Source organism: Artemia franciscana, unplaced genomic scaffold (assembly GCF_032884065.1).
Source record: "Artemia franciscana unplaced genomic scaffold, ASM3288406v1 PGA_scaffold_52, whole genome shotgun sequence".
NCBI classification, from domain to species: domain Eukaryota; kingdom Metazoa; phylum Arthropoda; class Branchiopoda; order Anostraca; family Artemiidae; genus Artemia; species Artemia franciscana.
This window is the reverse complement of record NW_027062693.1, coordinates 618,572-642,463: the sequence shown is the minus strand read 5'-3', so window position 1 is coordinate 642,463 and position 23,892 is coordinate 618,572. Positions and strand designations below refer to the sequence as shown.

General features: G+C 32.9%; 1 protein-coding gene across 2 annotated transcripts in view; it reads right to left on the bottom strand.

Annotated features, from left to right (window-relative positions):
- Positions 1-9,078: 9,078 nt before the first annotated feature.
- LOC136041961 (nephrin-like) overlaps positions 9,079-23,892 on the bottom strand; it is a 201,499-nt gene continuing 186,685 nt past the window's right edge. The window contains exons 9-10 of one of the 2 annotated variants that reach the window (XM_065726771.1): positions 23,234-23,414; positions 9,079-19,944 (exon numbers count right to left, since the gene is read on the bottom strand). In XM_065726771.1, the coding sequence (XP_065582843.1) occupies positions 19,768-19,944; positions 23,234-23,414 (358 nt within the window). In that variant the 3' untranslated portion in view covers positions 9,079-19,767. The remainder of the gene's footprint in view (positions 19,945-23,233; positions 23,415-23,892) is intronic. The other variant, XM_065726772.1, reaches the window with a different exon arrangement.

The following is a 23,892-nucleotide window of genomic DNA, read 5'->3' as shown; positions in this document are numbered from 1 at the left end:
TGTTGACGAAATTGACGATTCCTATGATAAAATGTATACCCTGGAATATCCAAGAGAGCAGAGTTATGCTCATTTAGCAATGTTTCTGTGAGACCAATAACCTGAAAAATGGAAAGTTCACATATCTCGCTTAAAAAATTAAAAGATGAATTCAAACCCTGGCAGTTAAGGTGGAAAATTCTGAGATCTTCAGAATCACCACCACTATACCCGGACCTCAAACCATCTTTAAATAGGTACATAGAATTACAAGAAACATATTGACCAGCAATCCCAATATCATAATTCCGGTGGAGCTGCTCCGTAAACATACTACCAAAATCTACAAATGAAGCTTACAAATTCTTAAGACGGTTGTTACCCAGGGTGCCATGATCACCATCAACTATATTCATACAGTTTTACAACAAAGTAGTATGGCCTCATCTCCAAAACAACAAAAAAACAAAAAAGAATAAAAAAACAACTAAACAAGAACAAAATAGAATATAGCAAACAACAAAAGAATTTCACTTTCCATCTCGGAAAAAAAAACAAAAAAAAAGAAACAGGCCGTATTTGGTTTGCCCGTAACAAATCCATATACAAGTCACCAAATACAACGGCAACTAATTTCCATAACCGCACAACCATAACTGTCACGACAAATTAGAAAGTTTTATTTTTTATGATTTTTTTTTAATTAGTTTTTTCAATAACAAATAAACACTCACTAAATTTAACAGTAGCAAACTAAATTTAAGAATCTAACCAACTCTTAGCATTGTACCAAGGCACTTTAATAACACGGTTGTCCTTTTTAACAGTGATATTGGGTGGTAGGGTAGGAGGTACCCAGCATTCCACACCTTTATCCACCAAACGCATACATAACCCAATTAATTTTTTACGCAAAACCCTTACACGTGGTGTGACATCCTCACTAATAAAAACAGACTTATAAATACCGAACTCTTTCCCTTTTAATTTTTTCGCATTACTTAGAATCAAGAAACGCGCCTGGACACTGTCCACCTTAGCTTTAACAAAACTCTTTGAACAGTCAACCACAGTAAATGGTGACAACTTGTCAGTTGGGAGTGACAAACCATCTACATTCACCTCGGAAACCCGAGATGCAGCCTCATTCAAAGGGACATCATTAAGGACCCAAAACAGCAAATTGTGCAACTTGTCCTGATTTTCATCAACAAGAGACTGGGACACAACCACATTCATTTCCTCATTGCATTTCTTAATCAACTGTGACTGGGCTCTCACAAAATTTTGCAGAGCTAGAAGTCCCGATTTCGCTGTTGCAATTTCATTGTCCGTTGCACTACTTTTATTTTCTAGCACCATAACACGTCTATTAGCTGTACCCAAATCATTCTGAATTTCAAGTACACTCTGCTTTAGGGTTTCCATGTTCACATTTATAGATTGGACCATTTCCAAAATTTTAATGATATTCTCTGCATTCGTTTTCTGGCAGTCCGCATTGGCACTCGTATCCGAATTGCTAGTAGAATTCATAACCGGATCCGATAACTCAGCTTCTGTCCAGTTGTGTTTGGGTCTGGCTTTCTATCTCATTCTGACTTTATCAAAATAATATAAGTCACCTACCTTTACAAAAACTTATTTTTTACCCATGCTAGTTTACAGAGTGCAGTTTGCATAAACCGTTAAAAGGGCACGGCTAACACCACATCCAGATTCCTCAGGAACTGTCTCGAACGTATAACTCTTTCCTTTGTATCCAAGATTATATTGTAACAATTAATTCAAGCAATTATCACCATATTATTCACATAAGTCTACAACATAGCATAGAAACCGTTGTATCAGGGCAAAAGCAGTCAGACAAGTTTATCCATTGACTGCTAAATGTGAACTAAGTCAAATGGCATGGTTAAAATCAAATAACTGGCTAAAATCAAATTTCTAATTGTTAGAATGTGGTTTTGGTAGCACTCCGCTATTCTAAGACTTACATACCTCTTTCACTTATTAAAGAAACCGTGTAGCCGCGTGTAACATACTGTCAGTAAAGCAAGAAGGAAAAGATATGAAATTACAAACTCAGTTATTGAAGTAGCTTATTTACTAACAGCATATCGTATCAACGTATACAACAGAACGCCTCCTCAGTTTCCAATAGCTTCCTCGCTTTAATATAACATAGTACTAACTCCCGGTATAAATAAATCACGGGAATCAACCGTCGAAGACCCCAAAATTCATTTTTGACGGAAAAATCCGTCAAAGTGGAAACACTGTGCTAAATATTCAAAATTTGACTTCGATTCGACTTATTAACCTTGATTCCAACGGAAAAATCCGTCTAAGTGGAAACACTGGGCTAAATATTCAGATTTGACTTCGATTCGACTTATAAACCTTAACTGCATTTTTGAAAGCAATACCGAAATTATGCTAATAGCGATAACACACTATATGACATTTAGATAAGAGCCACGAGTAGAGACCCTCCGTCAACCAGATCTCAATATAACCTTTATTCAACTCAACCTCCGTGTAATTCTATACTTGTACACCTAAATCCTCCTTTGTTTCTAGCCTGATACTACTCACCATCTACACAATCCAGATCTGAAATTAACTTTCTTTTTTTTATTTACATAAGAAAGAAAAATATAAACTATTAAAGATATAAATCACTACGCTAGGGAAAAATTTAAATTTTGCTAACGCGTTGCGATTAGCTACATAAACATTCCTAAAGGCATCCAAAATTAACAATAATAATAAAAAAAACGCATAAATGTTCCTACAAGGAATCCTACAAAAATGATCACAAAACAAAAAAGAAAAAAGACATTAATTTGGATAGGTGTAATTTAGTCCTTATTCGACTCAACTTTCGTTTAACCCAAACCTGTCTGATTCAACCCCTATTCAAATCAAACGCAATCAGCCTAACCCTCCACAAATCAATATTATAACCATTTAAGTCAATAACCAATTTAAGTCAGTCTGTTTTATCTTAGGTTACAAAAGCTGACTCGAATAAAATTGGCATTATTTGTTGGTTAATTCTTTTGTGTCTTTTCTTTTATGCTGCTTCGATGTAAAACTATTCCCCTCGTAGAAAAAAAAACAATAATTTATCCTTCTGTCCTTTTTATTTCAAAATTAGTAGAGGTTTTCACGTCCAGGGCCAAAACACACTTGATGGTCATGGTTGGAGCAATAGCTGTACCCTAGTAGTGAAAACGTTCAAAGTGGCCAAAATCTTAAAGATACATAAAAAAACACTATCTAATAAAAAAAAACTTGTCGTTAATGTCAATTCAGAAATAATAGCTATTACTAAAGTTAATGGTAAAAGTTTCTGTAGAAATTTTTTTGTGAACTTAAAAGAGCCAGAAGCGCAGATAAGTATCTGCTTTTCTGTTTTATTTCTTCAGTACTGATAGGGCACTAGAATATTGCAGGAAGCTGTTTATTTTATTTGAAGTGCAATGCTTAAATTTATATACTTTTCATAATTCCTCATGACAACTAAATCATAAAATGTCTTATGCCACCAAACCCTATTTTCAGCGTCAATTCTGCAGTATGAAGGCTTAAAACCATAAATTGTCTACTTCCGAAACATTCATAATCGAAAATAATCACACTGGTGTTTAAAATCCCCCTCTCGAATGCTATACCAAGTCAACTTTGCAAGTTGAAAGTAAACAAAATTTTTGAAAAGAAAAATACCAAATGAAAAAAATTATTCGAATATAAAGCTGATTTTTTAATGATAGGAGCCATTTATTTTCCTCACAACTCGAAAATTAATTACGAAACAAATTCTAGGAAATTATGAAAAAGTGCTTGACACCCGAGCAAATCTTCTTTTTCCTTCTCTTTTTCTCTATAACGAGCCGGTCACTGGAACTTTGTAGGGGCACTGAAATGTATAACTTTCTGAGATTCTCGAAATTAGTGTTTTATTTCCCCTACTCCATCAAGGTGTACATTAACTGGTGACTGATTTGATGTTACATAGCATAGTTCACCCGAAATTTCTAAATAAAAAGACGGTTGGTTCAATATCAAAACCTGCTTACATGTATAATAATCGCTACTATCACAATATTTTTTTATATTTATTTTTTTCTTCAGCAGCAGCTTTTGAGCCTATCATCCTTAGGATTCTTCCCAATGCCTCTCATTTTTTTTCAAATTCTTTCTGACTTTTGTGTATTCTTAGACTAGACACTACATCCTTTCAAAAGTTAAGTCCCACCAGAGTCAAAGCTATTTTTTACCTTAGAGGTGAAACCCAAAATCAACGACCTTTCGCTCCTCCAAAGAACAAAACAAAATAATTATAATAATTTACCAAGGACGGGGAAAGAAATCAGAATCTAGTCATTTAAATGGAAACTGGATTAAGTCCTATTTGAGTGGAGTATATGTTGACTTGGCAAAGATACATAAAGCTTAAACTGACAGAGAAGTACTTTTATTGGCTACTGGTGACAGAAATTTGTTGCATTCGCAGCACTGCCGTTGCTTTGTCTTTGGTCCAAGTTAGTTTAGCTTGCCTAAATGGGTAACATAAATTGGAAACTCCAAACGAAGCAAGAAGCACATTTTGAGCTTCCAATCAGTACTAGTTCAAACTTATTCTTAGGCATTGGGTTAAGTTCAGAAAAACAAGGCTTATCTTAAGTATGGGTTAGTTATATATGGGTTAAGTCAAAAGAGGGTTAATTTAAACGGGGGTTCAGTTGAATGAGGGCTTAGTTTAACAGGGTTGAGTTGTACGGGGGCTCAGTCAAACGTTAAAGGTTTGAAGAGTTAAATTCCTTTGAGTTGCACGTGGGCTGAGTTGCCTAGGAGCCAGTCGAACGGGGGTTCAATCGAAAGGTAGCCGTTCAAATGAGGCTGAGTTACACATGGGTTAAGTTGCACAGGGGTGTACCTGCACGAGGGTTCAGTTAAATGAATTGAGTTGAACGTGGGTTTGGTGGAACGGGGGTTCAGTTGAATGTGGTTGAATTGTTTGAAAGCTCAGTTATATGGTTTCAGTTACACGATCAGCCTCTCAAATATCTTATTCATCCCCCGAGCATGACTAAAAACAACCTCTACAATAAATTACCCACATAATATTCTCACTAGACAGCCCAGTTTAAATCGTTCCTGCTCTCTCCATACCTCTTTTACCCTAGAATACGAACCAAGAAAGTCAGGTGTACTCACCTAGAACCCGACTTCTGAATACCCCGGTCAGCATGTTTTCTGTTTGTATACCTCTCCCACTTGGTTAACCCTATTATGCCTTCTATTCCATTCACCCGATATTCCACACGAATCCAAAATTGCCTTAATCTTCCCCACCCACAAACAATTTCTTATGTTTAACAGAGACTGCCAATGCTTTCCTCTCTTACCTACGGTTTTCCCTTCTTACCATTCTTTTACAATATTTCATCATTCTTACTAACTTTCTGCTTATTAATGACAAAATTCCAAAATCACCTTTGATAAATGTGACAAAATAAAATTCCAAAATCACCTTTGACTGTGATCTTTTAATCAAACACCCTTATACCCCCTCCCTAACTTCTGCTCCATACCGTATTACTGACCTAAACTAACTCTCAAACGCCCTCTTCTTTAACTTAATATCTGCAGAAGCAACTGATGTTTTAATCAGTCTTTCTCAAAACAGAACTTTAATTTACAACAGATTTTTCCAGTTCAAGAGTTTGTGAGTCACTGGCTGGCCACTGGTTTTCTTTGTTATTCATCAAGAAAAGTAAAGTGCATATCCCTCTTCCACTTCTTTCAACTTCCATGCCTGTCATAGTAGGCCATTTAAAATAAGATTTTTGAAACCTTTTTCGGGAAATATGAAACGGTCCTCATTGACAAACATGAAAAAATCCCTTTCTTTACATGGGCAGAAGGGATATGTCCTCTTTTTTTTTAAATTAAAACAAAAAAGAATCAGGAAAAATTTGGTGGACAAATTTCCCCTTACCCTTGCGGAAATATCCCCCTATGAAAAATATTCCTGGAAATTTTCCTTGCTTTTGAAATAGCGACTGCACTTTAATTTAAAGTGCTCGTTGATCTTTGTTTGACTAAGAATACCCAAAAAATCTTAACAATTCTTCGCAGCCTTGTGTTAAAAACCTTATTTTAATTTAAACTTACCAAGGACACCAAATAAATGGGAATGCCTAGAGTTTCAAAATTACCTTCCTCCTTTTAGTTCCGTCAAGAAAAATAAAATCTCGAAAAATAACACAAACTTGGAGCTTTAAAACTTCAATCAATCAAAAGTTATTCTTTATATGTGGAATAACCATTTATTTATTCTAAGCCTTTTTGCTGCGATTAGCATAATTCATATAGTTAAACATATTTATTTACGACATACCATTCATATACAACTAAAAATAAATTTAATCAAACTGGTGTTGCTCAGTATCTTATTAAGCTTGACAAGTCTTTTAAGTCATGACAAGCAGTCAAACAACAGGTGCTGAAAGGGATCTATAGCTGCTACTCTGCGTATTATAAACCTGGGATACAGGTATGGATAGCCCAACTATTGGGATATAGGTATGGATGTAGAACTATAGTGCTTGGTTTGCTTGTCTTAATTTCAAAGTGTCTCAGATGTGCATGGAGTTAATAGAAACTTTCTTCCGGTTTCAGTCAGAGCGTCCTTATTGCTTCTACCTGTCTGAATATCCTTTTAACATCTTCCCACTGATGGACGTGAGCGGCGAACACTCTAAGAACAATGCAGGATTCTGTCCTATCCCGATATGTAAGGCTGTGAAGCAGCGGTATTTCAACGTCTGGATTATAGTGAGATTAAATTCCTAGGAATTTACCTGATTTTTCATGAAAATCAAAGCTGATTGTGTCAATACCGTCGTTGAAGCTCTTTGATAATACCCAGGAATTGAAGAGCCAATGGAGACATACACAGCACTTAATTTATGGCCAGAGAAATTTTTTTGAAATAATTGAGGTTAGTTTCTTGTAAGAGCAATATGTCAATCTTGTTTTGCAAGCCAATTTCTAAGACAATCCAAGTTCCGTTTTCAGGCCACCCACATCCAACACGGAATTTTACACAGGGTATGCAGATTATCGTGTTGAGTATTGTGTTCATTGTTGGTTTGAGTCCATTCAGAACCCTTGTCCAAAACCTTTTGTTCTGGCGCGTTACAATTTTGAAGAACGAGTGTCTAACACACTTGGGCCTCGTAAAATGGATATGCTTTAATTTGGCTGGGTTTGGGTCGATGTCATCTTCTTTTTTTTCTTCTTTTATATTCTTAAATTTGATGATCCAATAAAACCAAGCTGACTAGATTGAAGAACTAAGCCCGAATTCAACGAAACCGTAGTTCAAGCTCGAATGATTGGTTTGGATCTTTTGGTTATTCAGCAACACCTTTTCACTGAAGCTACGGTCCATGTAGACACATTCTTGATCTGATGTGAGAGTTCATATGATTCAGAGAAAAAAATGATGAGGGTGGTACGTAATTTACGTTGACAATATCTTTATCTCTTACAAATTCTTCTTATATACACTTTTTTCTTTTATCTAATAGTAATATAGAAAAAGAAAAGAAAGAAGGAGAAGAACATATTGCATATTTTTTAGAGTACCGTTCAAAGAGAAATGTGCGTTCCCGCAACATGTGCAACAATTTTGACGTCTCTTACGTTGTTTTTTTTTTTTTTTTTTTTTTTGCTGAAAGATTATTTTTTAAAGCTTTGTTTCGTGCAAGTCAAAATTTTAACAGCGTAGCAATCGTTGAACATCCATTTTCTGATATTCATAGGAGTATCTTCTATCGTTTTTTCTAGAAATGCCTCTGGGAATTTAGCTGTCAATCAGACATACCGACCGGAACATTTGAGAAACTGACAAATTGAAGGAGCATGTTTTCGTAGCTTTCTCCTGGCTCCTTGTTTGTGCTCTTTTTTCGGACCATACTACCCCTGATGTATTTTTTCTCTTTTTGGGTGGGAGGAGGGGGCTTTGGGGCTGTTATAGTCTTATTCTTTACGATAAAGTTTGACTCTTTCTCTTAACTCTACTTTTTTAAAACAGTAAAAAACTTTAGCTTAAAGAGCGGGGCGTTGAGGAGGAAAAGCCCCTTTCATATACGGAGTAATTTCTGTTCGTTCTAAGTTTTAATATCGTTCCTTACTTTCAGTTAAAAAAAAAACTTATAATTACAACGAAATTTGCATATTAATTTTTTTTTGGCTGAATGGATTTCTCACAGTCATAATCGGAAGATTTTGAGAAAAAGGAGCAGGGGAGGAGGCCTAGCTGCCCTCCAATTTTTTGGTTACTTAAAATATAGAACTGTTAATTTTCTACGAACGTTTTCAATAGTAAAAAATATAAATGTTTTATTACGTATATGAGGGGGTTAACCCCTCGTCAATACCTCGCTCTTTACACTAAAACTTGAATTTTTTCCCAATTCCTTAAGAATGACCCCTGAATCACAAAGGCCGTAGAATGAACAGTTGAAATTACTAAAAATACTTTAGCGTAAAGAGCGAGGTATTACGAGGAGGTGAACCCCTCATATGCGTAATAATTTCTGTTCGCTTTAAGTTTTAATGCTGCTCATAACTTCAAGTTGGAAAAAATTATTTACTTTCTCATTGTTTTTTTTAATAATGCTAGAAAATACTGAGCCCCCTTCATGGAAATTCTCTCCCCGGAGATACGCATAAATATATATATATATATATATATATATATATATATATATATATATTTAGTTACTTTTCTTTTAAGCAAATATGGTTTCTTATCGCAATAAAATCCTTTCTGTTAAATTTTTATTTTAAATCATTCCGAAAACACCGATACAGATTTAAGACGATTTCAGAAGCTTCATGAACTTGATCGCCTATTAAGTCGAGATTCAGATAATACATTGATTAATCTCATTTTCAGATATTCCAATTCAGATTTAGGTAAAATTCAGACATTGAATCTATTTAATATACAAAAATAGAAAGAAATAGCCTAAAAGAAATCTTTTAAAATCATAAAATAAGAAACAGGAACTGTAATAAATGCAAATAATGTATTTACATAAAATAGATAAAGCAATAATAGAACATAGTTTAAGGCAAGCAATAGCAAATATTAATATATTTTGTCGATAACAAAAACACATTCAATATCGTCAAGTGGTTGGCGTTTCTTGGCCCTTGTCAGTGTACTACCAAAGTACAGTTAGTCTAATTACACTGTAATTGCTATGATTAGTGTAGGTCAAGTGTCTGATGTCAGTTAAAAAAAAGCGGAATTTTGAGTCACTGTTTTTCAAGTTATCTGTGGCGTCGTTTAGACCAATAAGGGAGGAGGATAGCCCTTCCATTTTATTTCGCTGCTTCATCTAATTCATTTGTATATTAATAGGGAGCAGAGCATATATACATTAGCTATTGTGGGTACGTGTATGATAAACCCCCGGCCACTCAAGTTGCTCATTCGTTGACGCATTGTAAAACCGGTTTTCTTTGTTAGTTTCTTTCAGCTTAGCGTGAGACAAGGTAAAGAGAAGGGACAGAATAGATGGAAAATATATAATTTGGGCTATATATTTGCACATAAGGGGTGAGTATTCGATCAATGTTAAGTTAGAAAAAAATTTTTACTTCCTAATATGCAGAATAATTGTACCCTAACATATTAGGCATGCAGAACCTCCCCCTTAATGCGCAAATATTCATTATGGATCGTATATTTCATTAGGATTGAGCGTCAGAGAAACAGGTTCTACTTAGATAAAGAATATTAAGTCGGCGCTATCAAATACTTCGTGTTTACGAACTGTAAGTAAGTAGCAACCCGCCTAAATATTAGCCAGAGATACATCAAAAGAATTGAATTTTCATGTTGATTTTAAATATATAATTTTCATTGAGTTAAATCCTATCCATCAAAAGTTACGATCCTGAGAAACTTTGCCTTGTTTTCGAAAAAAGGAAAACCTTCCCCCTAAAAGGCATATAATCTTAATGAAAATCGCACCATCAGATTCAGTGAAACAGAGAAATCTACTGTAGAGATTTAAATCTCCTATCTGCACAAATGTGGAATTTTGAACTTTTTACCAGAATTTATTTATTTGTTTTTTCCCCAGGGTTGATCATGTCGACCTGGTGGTCCTAAAATTTCGCCAGAGGGCTCATTCGCACGGAAATTAAATTTCTAGTACCTTTTTATACTACCAAAAAATTGGGGGGCAATTAGGTCTCCTTTCACGCTCATTTTTTCCTAAAGTCACCGGATCAAAATTTTGAGATAACCATTTTGTTCAACATAGTCGAAATATCTAATAACCATGTCTTTGAGGACGACTTAATCTCCTACCGTCCCCGGGGGAAGGGCTGCAAGTTATGAACTTTGCTCATTGTTTACATATAGCCTAGTATTGATTATTGGGAAATACACAGACTTTTTCAGTATATAGCATTGGTATAGGGAAATAGACGTTTACAGGGGGGCTTTTTTCTAGTGGGGGGGGGGGGGTGTCAGAGGAGAGGGTTACGCGGGAGGATCTCTTCATGGAGTGGATTTTTCATGGGGGAGAGAATTTCCATGAAGGGGGATTTCCCAGCATTGTTTAGAAAACAATCAAAAATTAAAGAAAAAAACAAGTTTTTTAAACTGAAAGTAAGAAGCAACATTAAAATTAAAACGAACAGAAAATATTATGTATACGAGATGGATTGCCTCTCCTCAATAGCTCACTCTTACGCTAAAGTTTCTTTTTTAACTTTTAAAGAGATTATTATTCTAATTAAACAACCTTTGTGATTCAGGAGTCATGCTTAAACAACTAAAACAAAAATCAAACTTAGGTTGTTATAAGATTATTATTAGTTAAAAAAAGTAAAATTGATATGCAAATTTCGTTTTGCCTACGCGTCTTTAGTGAGCCAAATCAAAAGCCTGCATTAATCCAAAAACTTTCAGAAATTAAACAAAGAAACAATTTTTTTTTTTTTACTGAAAGTAAGGAGCGACATTAAAACTTCAAACAAACAGAAATTATTCTGTATGTGAAAGATGGTGTCGTCTCCTAAATGCCACGGTCTTTACGTTAAATTTTTTGATGTTTTATAAATTAGAGTTGCGAGAAAGAGTCAAATTTTAGCGTAAAGAGCGGGGCGTTAAAATAAAAAAATGAATTATTTAATATCGTACAAATGCCCTTTTGTTTATTAATGTCGATTTCTACCAGAGAAAAAGTCATTCTAAAAACACCATATTTGTCTTTGAATTGTTTATTGGCCTTGTTACGACCAGTACAAAAAATATTACTTTATATTAATTATTAAATCGATTATTTTGACAATATTTATTTTTAATCAGTTATCAAAAATTATTATTATCTCAGTTGTCTCTGCCAAAATCTAGTATCTGAAGAGCTGCAAATCAGGTCAAGTCCTAAAAAAACTCCCGGTAGGCAAGTAATCCAATAACACAGAAGCTACGGTTGGTATTCATCATCGTGGCTACTGAAGAGATCCCTAATGGCTTACAATCCCTCCCCACAACGCAGAACTGTCACCAGGGGAATTCAACCCTTTCACCTCTTCACCAAGGGGGTGCTCCAATCAGGTTGGACCCCGAATCAACAACAAGCAACTAAATTCTATACAATCATTTCATCATTTTCATTAGTCCACAATCATTTTTGTCACTTTATCATATTACCCAATGATATATTTTTTTCAATATACCCATTTTTGAACTACACAATTTCTTAGTTTATCTACATAGCAATTTAAAAAAGGACTCTTTTCAGAAAGTTGGATTTAAAATTAGGTTGAATTTAAGACTGCAAAAAAACCCAAAACCTACAATGTATATTAACATTCCATTAACGAAAAAATATATTATTAGGTAGTCTTAAATCACCGAAACTTCAGAGTGGCGAAGGCCGTTGATTGTAGCGTAATATTGAAGAGGCTGAAGTTGGAATGACATTCCGATTGATTGAAACTTGCTGCATAATACAAAGTAAGAAATTAATTGTTTAATATTAGCTTGTATGTCTAATAAGGGCAATATCTGGGACCTTCAAGAAGGGTGGGGGCATTGTAGGGTGAATTATCAGAAAATCAGCCACGATTGTTGGAAATAGCACAAAAATATGAATTTGAAGGTACTACTTTTATTTGTTTTGCATGTCTTCTTAAGAAACTGCCAACCATTAAATTTTTGCTGATTTTTATTTCTCCCAATTTTGAACGCCAAAAGTATACATCGCATTCTCAACATTCCTAGTCAAACTTCAAACTACTCAAATATATGGCAAATATATATCTTTATACTTTATTAAAGTTTCTCCCCAAAAATATTTTTTGGCTTTGGCATGGAGCTAATATAACTGTAATGAAATTTTACCATCAAAATTTGCCATTTCAAATTTGAGAAAATAGTATTTATAATCATAATAAGGAAAACATTGTTACGAATAATAATGTATTTAAAATGACATGATAGCAGTTATATTAATTAATAATATTCCTCTAAAGTTAATAAAAATAAATAAACTGGAAATATCGATTCTAACTGAAGCTATTTAGTGCTTGGAGGGAGTTAATTTGACCGGTATTTCCTCAATCGGAATTACAACGTAATATTACTTTCACAGTTTACCTTTTAAAATTTAAGAAAGCAGCATAAATAACAATGAAAACGGTAATAAATAAATAATAAAAAAATGTGTATTTAGAATAACTCAATAATAGTAAAATAATAAACATAATAAAATAATAAATAGCCACACACAGTGTTAGAAATACCTGCAATGACTGAACAAAAGGCAAAAATAACAATGAGAATAATAATGTGACTGTGGAACACTACAGAAAAAAAAATTGGATAGCGAGAGTATCTCCTTAGAAATACTATTTAGCGGTGGCAGGGAGTCAATTTGACCACTGATAATAAATATTTATAAGTATTTATTTCAATAAGTAAATACATTTCTTCTCATAGAAGTAATTTTCAAGAAGTAAGGTATTTTGTTGATTTATTACAGCTTATTACCTTCACATATTAACATATGACAACTGTAAAAGCGGTACAAATAATGACAAAAAAATAATTATACTCTGCTGCAGTGGTATCAATTCCAGGAAATGTAAAGAGGGGTGGGAGGGTAAACTGTATATTTCAAATTAGAGATGGGGGAGAGGAGGGTAACTTTGTATTTTTTTCAATTTTTCAAATGAACATACCGAAAAAAGGTGTTTTTAAAATCTAAGGTGGGGGAACACAGTTTCTTCAGGGGGAGCAAATACTCATCCCCATAACTGACCCCACGACTATGCGGACGAAATAGCAAATTTTACTGACTTAAGAGAAAATAGATGAAGAAATAAATTCACTCCTTAGACAAAAGGGCATAACAATGATTTGAACGAGTCAAGGGAATTTATTTCAGTTAAAAAAGAACAACAAAACATAGCGTCCAATTATATGGAATAGACAATAAATTCCTGTAGCCAAGAAAAAGATGGGCAAGAGACAAATGAGTAATATTTTATATCAGTCACTTGAAAGTCACATTTAAATAAAATAAATTTGTCAAATAAAATCAAGCAAAACTTTTAAATAAAGTGTCATTGGCAACACAACAAAGCAAAATTAGAAAACCTCTCTTGCAGTGTCTTGTTCACATACATGTGCCTTGAATTTCGTCAACTGATATATTACGGATAAAAAGGAAAACAAAATGCCACAAAAGAGACAAATGTCACAATAAAAAAGCTGATTTTATAATATAAGATACAATTATTCATAAAAATGAAAGACAAAAAAAATCAGACGACGAAATTTTGTTTTAATTAAATTAAAAATAAATTGCTTCAATTAGCTAATACAGCCAAGATCGCTGAACTGAATATACACAGTAATTTTTCTTATGAAAAAAGAGGAAACAGTTGCGCTTTTCGACAAAAAATAGATGATATTTGAGCGATTTAATTAATTTAGTTAAATTAAAAACATATTGCATTCAATTAGATAGTCAAAAAAGTTAATATTATTAAAGACGCACATATTTGTAACAAAAAAACTAAATGGTAAATCGAACTTGGTCATGAACCCAAAATGTCACAATAAAAAAAGCTGATTTTATAATATAAGATACAATCATTCATAAAAAAGGAAGACAGAAAAAAAGATCAGACGATGAAACGCTGTTTTGATTAAATTAAAAATATATTGCTTCAATTAATTAATACAGCCAACATTGTTCAACTTCAGTATACACGGTAATTGTTCTTATAAGAAAGAGGGAACATTTGCGCTTTTCGACAAAAAGTAGATAAGATTTGAGCGATTCAATTAAAAATGTACTACAGACGCAGATATTTGCAACAAAAAATTGAAAAAAAAACGTAGGAGCTTATTTCGTCATGCTCAAAACAAAATGGTAAATTGAACTTGGTCATAAACATATCATGAACATGACTTTCATGGTCATGAACGTCATTTTAACGGATCTCCAAGAGTCTTTTCTACGTAGGATGAATTTATTTTTAATGACCGACATAGCCTTTAAATTTATGCAGTTGATATCATATACCCGCGCAATAAAAACCCATAATACATAGGTATCCTTCAAAATTCACTAATTATATTCCAGGATCGTAGCGAATTTTTTTTCTGAGAAGGGGGGGGGGACAAAAAAATTGTATTATTTTTACGAGTCAAAAATTTTTTAGATACGCCTAAATACCTCCTACGACAAGCAAAAATCATCTCAGGTTTCGTAACATCATATTGCAGACATTTAGAGTTTAGGTCTTAGGTTGTAAACCTTGGCCTTAGGCTAAGGTCTCAGGGTTGAAGTATTTTTTCTCCAAATAGATCTCTGCTCGCTGTTCCCCAGCAGTTTGAATTCATAGGGACACAATTACCTGATTGAGGGTAACAAAACCGGGCGAAATTTGCTTCGGTTGGAAATAAAGACCTGTGATTTGTTTAAATCTAACAATTCGGTAAGAAAAAAGAATACAAAGCAACAAATTAAACTATATACAGTGAAAACAAATTATACTATATACCAAAGAGCTCTTTACTCAATCTTCAACTTTGCAGATTTCTGGGGGTGTAGATGTAAATTTCTAGAGGCTCAAATGTGAGATCTCAGCTACGACCTTTACAACACGTGTTGTGGGGACCAAAGACGTCCAATACGTAGGGAGCAGGGATCAGGGACTTCTCCTTAATTATCATTTCATTCATTAAATCATTCAATCAATTCAATCATTAAATATCTAATTCATAAAATGTTGAGAAGACCAGACGTCACGAAGCTAAACAATGTTTCAATGCATACCTTACGTATTTGTAATATAATTATGCTATATTATATATGAATGTATTTGGTAATGTTTATTTTTGTTTTTTTAGTATTTTATGGAAATTTAACTGTTTTATATCTTTAGACCAATTGGTTCAATTGGTCTAAAGAAATAAAATAAATGACATGAAAAAAATTAATGAATGAATAATGAAATAATAAATGAAAAAATAATAAATGAAAAAATATTACAATAAACATAAATGAAAAGATATTATATTATAATCAAAATTATACTCTTCGTCAAAAGAAAGCAATACTACTCAATACATACAGTGGAATATCAACCTGAAATATTTATAAGTATTATTATTCAAAAGGAAGCTATAACACTCAGTTAAGCCATTTTATGTTTACACATTTTTTCGCATTTAAACTCCAAAAAAGGAGCTGTTTCCACTCCCCAAAATCTTAAGGGCAGAAAAACAATAACATGGGAAGGGGTATATCTCCCTAAGTTTAGGAGACAAGAATGTGAAACTCAGTAAATAAGGGTTTTCAAACCGATCTGGTGTAACAATCAAGCAGTGGTCGACTAAAAGGTTTTTTTGCAGAGATGGTGCTGCGTCACTGCTTAATAGTTCCTGCTGCCAATTCAATTGTTAACACCAGAAAGAAGAACAAATTATTGACAGCACCTTCCAAAACTAATTCACTTGTGCCGTGTTTTACTAGTGCGTATTGCAGAAAAGAGGATAATAAATTAGCCCATTTCCTCATGGAGTGCCAGGAGCTTGAAATTCTTAGGGATTAAGTTTGGGGGGACCATCGATTGGTGCTGATTTCTGATATCCTGAGGTCTTCGAAGCCTGGAACCATTTGCAAAATGGCACGATATGTGGAAAAGGCGGGAGAGGCTCAGTCGAGCCCGAGTGAATGAAAATATGTATTGTTTTATATTGAATGTGTGTTCTGTGCAGTATTGTATAATTAAATCATGTTGTTATGGCCGTAGGGCTCAAATAAACTTTTTCGTTCTTTCTTTCTTTCTTTACTAAAGACACCCTAGGATTAAGATTTTCAAAGAAATGTTTTTTTTTTCAATTGCTACGAAAGCTGCTTTGAAATAAACAGTTTTTCGTCTATTTACTATTTATAAAAACCTCAACTATAAAAATCGTCTTATTACAATTTAGAGATTAAAAGTATATATTGAGTAGTTAACATTAGAGTTTAAATAATCATGCAAACGTCATAAAAGTATTTGAAAACAAAGAAAAAGGAGAAAAAAATTGGTTATTAGGTCAACAAGCATACAATGACTCTTTTAATAGGAGAACAAGAGTGGAAACAGGGAGAAAGGAGCCAAGCATACTTGTACAAGAAGTATTTGTGTGGTAGATCATATCAAAGAAATACAAGGAAATTAGAGAAACATTAAAATATGAATAAAGGAGGTGTGCAGTTCAGAACATGGATGAAAAATCCTGTCTATTTTAAGTGTGTACACTCTTTTAAGAGGGGAACAAGAGTAAAAAAAAGAAAGGAGCTAAAAAAGAAAGGAGCCAATGAGCTCAAAATCAGACGGTAAAGGTTAATTGATATGCAAAGTCTAGTATGACCTAATAATTTGGTTATTAGTTTAACAAGCATACAATGGCTCTTTTAAGAGGAGAACAAGAGTAAAAAAAAGAAAGGAGCTCAAGAAGAAAGGAGAAAGGAGCCAAGGAACTCAAAATCAGACGGTAAAGGTTTGTTCATATGCAAAGTCTAGTTGCCATTATATCTAAGATTTTAATTGATCATGCTCATAAATATTTAAATATTCTTTTAAATAAAACTGCATTATATTGTCTGGCCCACTAAAAGCCAAGGTTCTTGGGTCTAGTAACCGCTTTCTGTTTACAATAGTTTGTATTAGTATTAATAAAATGACTGAAAATGATGTTTAATACTAACAGCAATTAGGACATTCTCTGTCACCTGTAAAATTATAAACAATCTGATATGTATTTCGGTTTCAGACCGAAGATGTTCTATTCGGTCCCCAAGTACCCTATGCCTATGATTTTATTCAGCCATACGCTGTAACGTTGACATATTTTTCTCATGTTGAAACATAAAAGGAAACTGTTGCCACTTCAATAAGCTCATTTCCTGTCGCCTGTAATATTATAAACGATCATCTATGTACATTGGTTTTAGGCACAACATTATATCCAAGTGAATTAAAACATACATAAATGCAAACATGAAAAACAAACATGCATAAAAGTTGATTTTTCTGCAGCCATAATTCAAAAGGCAGCATGTTGCTAAACTCAGAAATATTGAAAATTGAAGGTTCATTTCAGTTTTTTACCGTTGTTAATTAACAGCTGCTTCAGTAAAGAGCATCCAAGGTTATTATTATTATTTCCATTACAATTTTTTTATTTATAATTGTTATCTTATTATTTTTTCATTATTATTAGGTGTCCAACTAATTTATTAGATATCCAAGATATAGAATAACCAATGTTAATGTCAAGAGCGCTATTGTCAGGACATTCGATTTTTTCCCAATATTTTGAAAATTCTTTTTTTTTTTGGTATTTCATTTGAAGACAAGAACGAGAAAAATGTTCCCCATCTTGATCTAGAAAAATACCTATTTCTAGTATCTTCACGAAAAACAAACTTGAAAAAAACTTGATATTTGAAAAAAAATATTTTTTATTTGGCGCCTCTGACTATATTATTTTTCCTTTATTAAGAAAAGGAAGAATAATATTATTAGCCAAAGGTTATTAGCATATTGAGAATAAAATTAATACTAAACGAACAATCGATCAAAATGCGCCAGCATCTAACGGCTACAAACCTCAGTTTGACATAAAACATGACATAACACTTTTTGAATTACCGCAGTCATTTGTGCTAGTTTAAATCAAAATGCACAGCTACAGCATGGCAATCTCGTCAAGCATTTCAAGCGCTAACATAAAACAACGAAATATTTCTACTTTGCAAAACAAAATGGTCTTCAAACATACATCTCCTATTTTCGTATATTCTACTTTCAACATGGCTATTGGAATATTGAATCAAAATATTCTCTGACTTTTTGGAATATTGGATTCTGGAATATTGTCTAGAACATCGAACTGAATTGTGTATTTTATTATTCTCCAGGTTTCTGGTAAAAAAAAAAACGAAAATTATGTTGTTTTAATAATTAATTAATTAAAAGAACTCAAGTTAAAGAAACGTAGTCTATGAAATTATAACTAATTGTTTAATTTATTTCAATTTAACTAATCATTTTAATTAAATAGCATAAACTAATTGAATTCAATTTCAAATGATTTTGGTAAAAAAGTAATAACTTTTTTCGGGGCTTTAAATATTTTCAGTCCTGCTCAAACAAAAGCTGAGACTAAAAAACCTTTTGATTTGGGTATCGCTTGCTTAAAAAATCTGAGATGGACTAATGTCTTTTCAAATACCATATAATACCTGTCATTGAGTCTTACTCTATTCTGACATCATGATCAACAAAAACCCTCCGAAAAATCAAAACATATAAAAATTACAGGAGAATAGAAGACATTCAGCAGACAAAGTGGCCTTAATACAAAGACAGAGCAATGACATATCCAATTTTACAAAACGAAAAGTTCTTCTTAAATGCGTCTCCTCTTTTCGCATATGCTACTTTAAATTTATTGGAATTTTTTCCGTTTATTGGATAATTGATTTACTTTTTTCCGTTAAAGTTTATTGGAATGTTTATTCTAACGGAAAATTGGAGTATAAACTGGAATAACGTCAGTTCAAATAATTTAGTCTCAATTGATTTTGTAGACTGCTTATGCTCATAAGTCTGTTTTTCATCCCCCACCCCCCGGTTTTCATTTAAAGAGAAAACAAAAACTATCTTTCTAATTATAATTAATTAATTTAAATTTAAGTAACTAATTTTATTTAAACCAATTAAATTTCAATTACTCAATAACATTAATGTAATTTTGTTTGCTTAATGAATTAATTCATTTGAATTTAGGCTTTCAGGGGCCTTTTTATATTTTAAATACTGCTTAAAGCAAAAGTTGATATTAGAAATGGTTTTTGATCTGGGAAAGGGAGGCTTAAAAATGAGATAGAATAATGTGTTTTCAAATACCACGTAATAATTGTCATTGACTTTGAACCTGATTTGACATCGTGGTCGGCGAAACCCCCAGAAAAGTCAAAATTACAAAATGACATGAGAATAGGAGATATTCACACACACAAATGGTCTTAATACGAACATAAAGCAATGAAATATCTAATATTGGAATAGAAATGGCCTTCATACATAATATCAAAAAAATACTGTAACAGTTTAAAATAAATAATGCACACTCAGTGGCTTGGCCAACAGTAGCCAGAGTGGCTGAAATTATTCCTCTTTAGCGTTTTCTTTGGTTTCAATTTCTTTGTCATCTTGTGGGACTATTCCAACGATTTCTGCGTATTCAGTCCCTGGGTTTTGTGGATCTTTCACAACTTGTGGCCCTGTGACTTCCCTCAGGTCAAGTTCGGCGTAGATAACGCTGTCTGAACGTTTTTCGGCAGGCTGTAAATAAAAAGAATGAATAATTTGGATGTAGCATTTCAAAAGGCATTAAGTTACTTGACAAAAATTTTAATGGAGAGCCAAAACTGAAAAAAAAACGAATAATAATAAACGCCTTTTGAGTTTTTCGGAAAGGCTTTTTTCAAAAATTTTTGTAGTTTTGGGTCTTGTAAAAATTCTTTCTTCTAAAAAACCGCTGGAATTTTTTTTTAAAAAGATTGTAAAAAAAAACTAGTTTGTAGGTCTTTTTTCAAAAGCCATATTTTTGAGTCTGTTTAAAATGCCGCAATAGAAAAGTAGCTGTCTATACAAGAAAAAAGTTTAAGTATCATCAATACTGCAAAAAAAGAAAATAGAAAAAAAAAACAATGGATACTAAGAGCTCCATTATCCGGCCTTTTTTACGGGTGAGGAAAGATATCAAAAAATATTTCGAAATTAAACATATTAAAAAATGGAAGTCCTTTGAGGACCGTAGTAAAATACGAAAAAAAAAACAGATTAAACAGATTAAACCAATCAACAGACCATGACGCTGTCAGAACGTTTTTCTGTCTAACTACCAGAGATTAAACGGATTGAAAAAACGGATTAAACCGTTTTTAAACGGATTAAACCAGAAAAACAAAGATTAAACCAATCAACAGACCATAACGCTGTCAGAACGTTTTTCTGTCGAACTACCCTAGATTAAACAGATTTAAACAAACGGATTAAACTGTTTTTAAACAGATTAAACGGGTTAAACCAGAAAAAAAAACGGATTAAACCAATCAACAGACCATAACGCTGTCAGAACGTTTTTCTGTCAAACTACCCAAGATTAAACGGAATGAACAAAAAACAGATTAAACCGTTTTTAAACGGATTAAACCAGAAAAAAAAAATACAGATAAAACCAATCAACAGACCATAACGCTGTCAGAACGTTTTTTTGTCGAACTACCTTAGATTAAACTGACTGAAACAAACGGATTAAACTGTTTTTAAACAGATTAAACCAGAGAAAAACGGATTAAACCAATCAACAGACCATAACGCTGTCAGAAAATTTTTTTGTCGAACTACCCCAGATTAAACAGATTGAAACAAACGGATTAAACTGTTTTTAAACAGATTAAACGGGTTAAACCAGAAAAAAAAAACGGATTAAACCAATCAACAGACCATAACACTGTCAGAACGTTTTTCTGTCAAACTACCCAAGATTAAACGGAATGAACAAAAAACAGATTAAACCGTTTTTAAACGGATTAAACCAGAAAAAAAAACAGATAAAACCAATCAACAGACCATAACGCTGTCAGAACGTTTTTCTGTCGAACTACTCCAGATTAAACTGACTGAAACAAACGGATTAAATTGTTTTTAAACAGATTAAACCAGAGAAAAACGGACAAACCAATCAACAGACCATAACGCTGTCAGAACATTTTTCTGTCGAACTACCCCAGATTAAACAGATTGAAACAAACGGATTAAACTGTTTTTAAACAGATTAAACGGATTAAACCAGAAAAAAACGGATTAAACCGATTAACAGACCATAACGCTGTCGGAACGTTTTTCATCTCGCTGTAAACACAATAATTTACTATTTGAATATTGGGCACAAAACAGAAAGAGCTATACATAACATAGATATCAAATGACAAATCCATAAATGAAAAAAGTCGATGAGTTGAAAAAGACGAGCTAAAAATATCAACGTAAAACACATCTATTTTGCGCCCCTCGTTTTCAAATAAATTTATATTTTCTCCGAAAAAAAATCTACTTTTCAGTCTGTTTTGAAAGAGTTTTTATTGTACTTGAAAAATTCTTTCCATTGTTTGGCAGTAAGTCCACCATTTAGTCTGCCAATTTTATTACCATGAAATGTCATTTATTTTTAAGTAAACATTTATATTCTTTACATTTCTAACTACTATACCCTCCAAGTTTCCAAGTTGAACCAGCATTTCGAGTTCTATAAAATTTGTCTTATTTAGGATTCAAACGTAAGTTACGACGGCCACAAGCAAGTGTTCTTACCAGTTCAATATCAAGTCGCCAGTCCGTGACAAAAAACTTGGTAAGTTGTGGGGGATAAAATAAATATAAAAAAAAGAGAGAGATTACTATCATCTATGTCGAGGTTATAAAGTAGGTTTTGATTTCATTGGTGTATTTTTGTCATGTATTTGTTTTATCCAATCATATTACTCCTTGAGGACAGAAAAGCCAAATACTTGGCCCTTTCTTATCCGTAGTTGTATTTACCATTTTTTACAATTTCAAATTTTTAACTAGAAAAGGAACGCATTACCTGAATTGCTCTTTTGTACGAAACTTTAAGCTGATAAAATGGTGACCAGTATTTAATCATACCATTTTTACAAGTAAATTTTCTCTGTGATTAAATACTTAACTAGTTTATGTGGTATGCTCATCAATAATAAATACAACAAAAAATAAACATCTTTCCAAAATAGACTAAAAATAGTAATTTTTTGTTCTCGAGATACTATGAACACAAGTGAAAACCAGGAGGCACAAAATGAATTGGGGTTTGTATAAAATAGACATTGCCTCTTCCTTTTCGCTTATGTTAATAGATTTTAGAGAACTAGATTGTAATCTACTTTTTAGTCCATTTTGAAAACGATTAAAAAAATTTTCGTATTTATTATTTTCGATTTTTTAGTCTTCTCCAAGACTAAAAAGCCTTTAGTCTTCTCTGAGACAAAAATTTATCTTATCCAAGACTCGAATATAAGTTACCACGGCTAAAGTCAAGTGTTCTTGCCGTATATGAGTTATACATTTACTAAAAAAGAAAACAAACACTATTCACCATTCGCCTGCCAAGAAAGGCAATAGGCTTGGAAGGACAAGCGAGGTTATCACCCTCAGATAATTAAAACCACATTCATATCGCGCTACTCAACACAAAAGAAACTCAACTGATGAAGGAGGAAAGGAAAAAAGAGAAAAAAGAAACGACAAGAAGAAGACAGAAAAAAAATTAACAGCAAAAAAAAAATCAAGGAAATGCCTTGAATAGAATGACAACCTGGAGCGGGCTTCACATCAAAATCACTCACAAGATAAAAGACTTTTCTTTGCCCGTGACTTGAAAAGAATATCGTTTAAATTTTTACAATGCCAAATCAAGTGGTCGAAAAATGGCTCACAAATTCCCCAAATTTATGTGACAAAAATACAAGCCGGTGAATTGTTAAAAACAAGTTGAAACCAGGTGAAACTGAGAATGAAAATAATCGTGACTTTATAACCAAATACATGCTACCTTAGCCGCTTCTGCGTCTGATTCAATTTTTTCTCCTTTGTTTTTAGCAGAACGAGTTTTCAATGACCCATACATATTTCTCAATCTTTTGGACAGTGATTTAGACTCAGGTTTACTTTCTACCTCAACAGTGGCTTCGTCACCAACAGTATTCTGATTGGCACTTTCAGTTTCACTCCTAAAAATATTAAAATAAGATAATATAAATAAAATAAATAGTAAAAATTAAATAGTTTTATTATTCAATAATATGTGTTTAATTATATATGCTAAATAATAAAATACAAGTACTCTGATAGGTACTTTAAGTTTCATTCCTAATCTTGTCAATATACAATGTTATCAAACAGTTCGTGGTAACGAACTGTAGTAGGGAGCGACCCGGCTCAATAGTAACCAAAACTCTAAAAAATTGAATTTTGATATCAATAGCTACATCAAAAGAATCGCATTTTAATTCTGATTTTAAATATATAAGTTTCATCAAGTTTAGTCTTACCCATCAAAAGTTACGAGCCTGAGAAAATTTGCCTTAATTAAGAAAATAGGGGGAAACACGCCCTAAAAGTCGTAGAATCTGAACGAAAATGAACGAACATTGAACGAAAACACCATCAGATTCAGCGTATCAGAGAACCATACTGTAGAAGTTTCAA